The 7,304-nt window shown below is 34.6% G+C and overlaps 1 protein-coding gene across 1 annotated transcript in view; it reads right to left on the bottom strand.

The window, feature by feature from the left end:
* Nucleotides 1-52: 52 nt before the first annotated feature.
* The window catches only part of LOC107676350 (glutamate receptor-interacting protein 2-like), an 8,883-nt gene continuing 1,631 nt past the window's right edge, over nt 53-7,304 (bottom strand). The window contains exons 3-6 of the mRNA XM_016470873.1: nt 6,398-6,515; nt 3,084-3,311; nt 1,985-2,131; nt 53-509 (exon numbers count right to left, since the gene is read on the bottom strand). Coding sequence (XP_016326359.1) covers nt 312-509; nt 1,985-2,131; nt 3,084-3,311; nt 6,398-6,515 — 691 coding nt within the window. The 3' untranslated portion in view covers nt 53-311. The remainder of the gene's footprint in view (nt 510-1,984; nt 2,132-3,083; nt 3,312-6,397; nt 6,516-7,304) is intronic.

Genomic DNA, 7,304 nt, shown 5'->3' on the forward strand with positions numbered 1-7,304 from the left:
CATATCACGTGCAAGGCTCCATCGTAAAGAAAAGAAAAATGAGTTTTGATGGAGTGAAGTACATGTATGGTGTATGCATTGTAGTAGTCCAAAATTATTAATAAAAAAAAAAAATCCTTTTCAGGATCCTTTCAAATTTTGTACTGAAAACTGGCTCAAATCTTTTGTTGTTTCGTTTCCACGATCACTCCTTATAATCTGGATATTTTAGTTCATTTGAGTTTTGTAATGAACGCAGTGAATCATGGCTCCTTCTGACAGTCTGTTGCAACAAATGGTCTGGTGTGGTCATAGTCTGAGTTACCCAGTGGTCACAGGTCCAGCGTGTTGGTCTGGTGCTCGCGGGAATGGCCTACGGGGCTGAAGTGTGGATGGCAGTCGTGGGGCTGGGCGACACCCGGCTGTGCTAATGGGTTTCGGCTAATCACCAGCTCAAGTCTGTCTCCGGCCTCTGTGATGAGCGGCACAGCTAAGCAGCAGTCGAAATCTCGTGTCCGCACGTGGTTCACCTGATGGAAAAACATTTAGACATCGAATTCAGTAGAATTCAAGTAAGAAGAATTTAAGGATTGATTACATAATTATAAACGACAACATCTTAATGAAGGGCCTCTTTTGTTTAGTATCTTTTAGAATAAGAGTCTACAAATTACATTTTTAATTCTCCCATCACTAGCAGTAGCATGTTGTTATTGTTAACTTTAAAAAAAATAGTTTATTGTAAATCGCAATAAAGTTGAAATAAAATAAAATAAAATAAAAATATTACATGAAAACCATTAAGTATAAATAAATAAATACATAAATAAATAAATAAATGAGAAATGTTGGCAACTAACTGAAATAAAATAAGTTTAAGTACCACAATTACTAAAACTAAAAACTAGAATAAAAATAAAGCTAAAAAGAATTATATATTTTTTTAAATGATAAAAATGACAAAAGCACATTACAAAATGACTAAAATTAAAATTAAAATAAAAACTGAAAATGAGAAAGCTAATTTAAAATATTAATAAATAGTATAATAGTATAGAAATAACACTGACGTTAGCATTTAATTAGCATATGCTAATCAGCTGAATTTGGTGATTTTTTTAGACAAAAGATTTTAAATCAAACTTGTTTTCTTAAATAATGCAATAAATAAATAAATAAATAAATAAATAAAATGAATAAGCAAATACATAAATAAACAAGCATTTAATCAAAAAGCAACTCCCAGGATATGTCAGTTTTTGGATCTGAGTATGTCAGAACTTTTTTTTTTTATAAAACTTTATGAAGTACATTATCTTAAGGTAAAAACTCTTTTATAAGTTTGAAAAACAAAATTTCACTGCAGAAAAAAAACACCTACAATATTAACAAATGAGGATTTTATGACAAAATATTTTTAATCAAACTGTTTTTTTCTAAAAATATTGACTTAATGGTTTAAATGTTCTACAGAATTGTATTTTTTTAGAGTCTGTAAAATAACTTTCATCATACTAACGTTAATGCAACTTCAAGTTAAGTCTGAAAATTTCAACCCATTATTAAATATGAAAACAAGCATGCAAAACCAGACACCATAAAGCAAGCACCTACAACTAAACCATATCATCTTTTTTCAACCTCCATAAGCAAACAAACTCTGCTTGCTGTGTGTTATCTGTGGTTGACACACCACATCTGTTAAGTATAATCTTAAAACAGATTTAATAATTTCCACAGCCAGTGAAGTGTGGTAGATTAGCGAGAGTAGGACGTTCTCTAAGATTTGACCACAAGTGCTGTGTAGCCACGCAAAAGATCCAGTCAAATCACTTTTTAACTCGACATGTCCTCCCAGAGTCAAAGGCCTACTGACGCTCTCATACCTCATTCTGGCCCTCTCAGAGTGAGTTTATATTTAACGGAGCTGGGCAGATCGTATAGCTGGGGAAAGGGAGGGGGCTCTGGGAAACCATGCAGTGTGTGGTGATCTGAGAAGGGGCACCTGAAGGATCCTGTCGTACGGTTTGAGTCCAGAGCGGTCTGCTGGACCCTCAGGTCTGATCATGTTCACATAAACACCCTTTTCCAAGAAACTGTCCGATACACTGAATCCAAAGTCATCGCTTTCTGGGTCCTTCATCACAGTCACCTGTTGAACACAAAATTATTTGAACAATTTAACCATGTGCTAATTTCTTCTAAACATGTTCAGCAGATGATATTGAAATCTTAAAGGAATAGGTCACAATAATTACATTTAATTACATTTTTTTTTTTTTTGTCATGTTGTCCAGTAAAAAAAAATAATGAGAAACAAATCTGCATAATAATAATATATTCTTAATATCTGCAACATATTCTTAATATACGCAACATTATTTTCAAGTAAATTAATCTCATTTTAAAGATGATTTTCCAAAACTGTATGTTCTAAATAAAAAAACTGTATCTTCTAAACAAAACAAAACAAAACAAACAAACAAACATAAAAAAAGCAAAGCAAAGCAAAACAACAACAACAAATGAAGCCAAAAAAACAAACAAATAAACAACAACAAAAAAAAACTATACTACAAACAAAACTACAAAACAAAATCTTCAAAACAACTCCTAGGACATGTCAGTTTGCCTCTGAAATAAACAAAGCAAAACAAAAACAAAGCAAAGCATAGCAAAAAACAAAGCAAATCAAAGCAAAGTAAACAAAAAAAAACAAACAAAAAAAACAAATCTTCAAAGCAACTCCCAGGACATGTCAATTTTCCTTGAAAATAAACCACGGTTATGTTGATGGGACAGATCTGTGCATCATAATTTATTGGTTTTGCATGAACTGCATGACGTATATCTTCAGGGAAAAATACTTTTTTGAGTTTGAAAAAAAAAAAGTAATGCTAAAGCGCATAAAAAGCACCAGCAGTATTAATCAGTGAGGGGTGGAAGATGTAGTTCCCTGCCCTTTCCCAGGGACATTTTCTGAGATGAATGCTGTTCTTACATTCCCAGTGGTTACTAATACCAACCAAGCTGACCAAAACCTCAGAAGGAAGTGGAACTTGTGTTCAAACATGTGTTTAACTTATGTAGTGGAGTCCGCCCACCTTGTGCAGCTCTAGCGGTGTGGGCGACAGGATGTCCTGAATCTCTTCTTTGATCCTCCGTGACTCCCAGGTCTTCTCGGACATGCGGAGCGTGCTCTTGTTCTTGGTCTCGTTCAGGAGATGCTGGGGTTTTCTCAGAGGGCTGAGGTGAGGTTGGCTGACTGTCTCGCCGTGGGCCTTTCCACCCTCTACACCTAAACTCAGGGCACTACCGGTCATTATTGATGCCTACGGGTGGAAAACAACCACAAACATTGATTATTGTTTTTTTTACATGCCAACGTTCCCGAGTGTGTTAAACTCCTGTCATGTGAGAGGGCCTTTAGGCCACATCGTTTCAATAGGAAGCCTCTGATTGGGCTCTCATTAAGCAATTTTCTCATCTAATCAAACCCTATTAACCAGAGGATGTGAAGCCCATCCTCATTTGTCTTTAATGAGCTCCAGATCCATTTATTTCCAATGAGCTGCGACTGAAATGTGTGTTAATTGTGAGTTCAGGCATTTGTGACTCTTTGAAGCTGTAATTCAATAGGATTTAACTCAAACCAAGACACATAGGATCTACGCTCATGAAATCACTTTTAAAACACAGTTAGCGTACAATAAATTGCAGATTACTTGGAAAGCTGCAATCCATTATGCCTTTATGACATAACTACAGATTTCTGCTGGCTTGCACATACAGTAATACATTATTTTCCAGAATGCAACTACAACAGATTCTTCTGTGAAGTTAATCAGAAACCACAAAGCACCTCTCCTAACCTTGTGATGAATATCCTACCTAATTTGTTGTTCAAAAATGCTTGGCCTTTTAAGCTTGTTTAGCTTATATTCTGTAGTATCACCAAATCTTGGATTCAATCTTTTTGGCAATTTGTTTTCTTTCAGTTAGCACAGTTTTTTGTTTTTTTTTGGAACTGATTGATTGTAGGCCTCATTGATCTAAACTGAGCTTTTTGAGGGTAAAATGCATTATTTGTGAATAATTTTGGCAATATTCACTCAAAAACTGAGGGGCATAAACTCAGATTAATGAGGTCTACAATCAGCCAGTTCCAAAAAAAGGGTGCTAACTGAAAGAAAACAAATTGATAAAAAGGCTGAATCCAACATTTGGTGATAATATAACAATCCAAGATCTTTTTATGAGCAAAGTCACTAAGTTTTATTCCAATGTGCTAATATCATTTTCGGAATGAAATAAATTTAATGAAAATAAAATGAATGTTAACTGAAATAAAAATAAATATAAAAAAACTACCTTATTTCAGTTAGTTGCTAATACAAAATTTAACATTTTCATTTAGTGATAACAATAAGCTAAAACTGAAATAAAAATTAAAACCTATTAATAGGTTAGCAAACAATAACTAATAAAAATGACAAAAACTACTGAAAGTTTAACAAAATTTTTAATTAAAATCGAAACTACAAAAATTAAATGCATTTAAAATATAAATAAAAACTACAATGATACTAAATTATACCAAAACAACACTAATGCAAATTGTGTCACTGTCATTTCATATCTTCGCTTAAAAAAGAAGTGTAGAAACTATTTTCACTCAGAAATTTGTAGTAAATTGGTAGTAATAATTAGTAGTAAATCACAATCAATTAAAAAAGAAATGGCAAGTAACACGCAAAATTTTTTGTATCGTGTTCATGTCATTCCAAACCTGTATGACTGACTTTATTCTGCACAACACAAAAAAACACATTGTGAAGAATGTGCTGGCTGCTCTTTTCCACAGAAATTCCTTTAATGACTGTTGAGTCAAATACGTTTGATGTCACTGAAATGAAACCTGGAACGACTTGCCTAAGCACCGCATATTTGAACAAACGCGAATGCAAATTATATTTCAATTTCAGTATGTTCCACACACAAAGCTACCGTGTGACTTCAGAAGAGTTGACAGCAACCCATTCACTGCTATTACACTGAGAACAGTGCCAGCACAGGACAAAACATCTCCTTTTGTGTTCCATAGAAGACAAAGTCAAGTATCGATGAAGAAACATGTCATCCATGGCTGACCTTGCTTGCCAGTGTCATCAAACATCTGATAAAAACACTTCCCCATACTTTCGTAACTCTCCTTGTTTGCTTGTGCAAGAACAGAGCTCATTGTTTTGAACCATCAGGCGTGAAATGAGCCATCAGTCACCATTCAGAGCCCGATGTTGTGGTAGCAGGATTGTAGTGGTTGGTGATTTGGGATTTACAACTTTAAAAAAGGTAATTCACAAGAATGATCTGCGCCTGCTGATGGTGGTGTGTATTTGCATGCACCGTCTGTGGTGTTTTAGCACTCGACTCACTCCAGGAATTATTTAACTAAGGCCAAAAACTGTGCTGAAAGCAACTTTCACGGCACAATTCCTCATCTTGAAGGCAAGATTTAAGTGGAGGACACGGCAGATTACCACAATCTGACATAATTCACTGGGACTGAACAGCATTGCTCAACCACCGCACAAAAGCACAAACTTGCTTCTTGCACCAAAGAGCTTCTGAGTCTTTCTATGAAACATGTGCATGTGCCTTTTTAATTATTGTTGTTTTATTTAACACATTAAAAGACAAATAATAGATAATTTCAAGTTAAATTAATAATAAAAAAATTATAATAATAACAATTATATACACTTTCTCTTCATTCTCTTCATTTAAAATGACACTAAAATTTTGAGATAAATAAGTCTCAAAAAGAATAAAAAAAGAATAATGAATAAAAAAAGAATAATGTCTGTTTTCTTAATTAAAATATTTTCAGTTTTCGTTATGATTTTAATTTAAGTTTGAGCAATTTTGTTATGTGCTTTGCCATTTTTATTAGTTTTAGTTGAAATATTTCTATTTAGCTTTATTTATTTTTTCTGGAATTTTAGTATGTTTTATGTTTTAAAGATTTTCATTTGATATTTATATATTATTTTATTTCAGCTTTATTACATCATTTTTTAATTTAAATAATAAATAATATAATTATTACTATTATTATTTCATTTTTTTAATGGACCCTTCCATTCCAAACTATAGAAGTTTGCCCAACTATGACGACTTCTGCTTCTGAGAACGCTTGAAATGTGAAAAGGGTCCATTAACATATTAATTACATAATATTTAATTAATTTGTGATTGTGTTAAATGCATCAAGTGACTCTTATATAATTGATATTGACATCATTACACCGCAAGTGCAAGCTATCAACTTTTTCTTCAGAGAAACGCCATCATTCCTCTTATTCGTTCATTTCTATCTAATCCATGAGATGATTAAATCATCATCGCAGCAGTTTACCTCGATCTCGCGCAGTAGCTCAGACTGGCCGCAGGTCTCCAGGTCTTCCAGGGCCTGGCACCAGAAACTGTCCTCCTGCTCCAACATGAGGCCGTCGGCATGCATCTGGCTGCTGTATCTGCGGCACACACACACACACACACACACATTAGAGCCAATAAGGCATGAGGCACTTAAGCTGGCACCCACATCCGGCACTCTGGCACCAGTCCTGGCACGTTAAGAAGGACCGCAAGGCTGGGTGGAGAGGAGCATCCTGTCAGAGAAACTATATGCCTGAAGATTTTAGCTTTAGTTATAGTTATTATGTGCTGTTTGTGCTTTTGTCATTTTATTAACAGTTCACACACACACACACACACACACACACACACATATACATACAGTGGAGATCAAAATTAGACAACCTACAATTTCCTAAATTTCAAGTTCACTGCTTAGTCCTATTTGAAGCTGTTCTAACAGGAGTAAAAGGGCAGTTTTTTAAGCATATTTCATAAATTCATTGTATTGTGAAGCACAGTATAAAAGAACTCACAATTAGAGAACACTTACAGATACCTCCAAGTTATTGGTGTTAATCTTACACCTGGTGCTAATTTCTTTAATTATACGACAAACCCTATTTAACTGGCAGCTTTCCTCTAATTTTCACTGAGATTGCAAGATGGCGGGCCACTCTAAGGTGACTGAAAGCCTGCGACAACAGGTTGTTCAGATGAAGGCTAAAGAGATGACCCTTTCAGCCACTGAAAGAGAAGTTGGCCTTTCTAAATCTGTGGTTTCTTGAATATTGCAGCTTGACAATAACACTAATTAATTCAAGTCCCCCAGCAAGGCTGCTCGTCCACATAAGATGAATGCATGAGAGAACAGGATAATGCAGAGACTCTCAATGGGGACTCGG

The sequence above is a fragment of the Sinocyclocheilus anshuiensis genome, unplaced genomic scaffold (genome assembly GCF_001515605.1).
Source record: "Sinocyclocheilus anshuiensis isolate Anshui unplaced genomic scaffold, SAMN03320099.WGS_v1.1 scaffold4015, whole genome shotgun sequence".
Lineage (NCBI taxonomy): Eukaryota > Metazoa > Chordata > Actinopteri > Cypriniformes > Cyprinidae > Sinocyclocheilus > Sinocyclocheilus anshuiensis.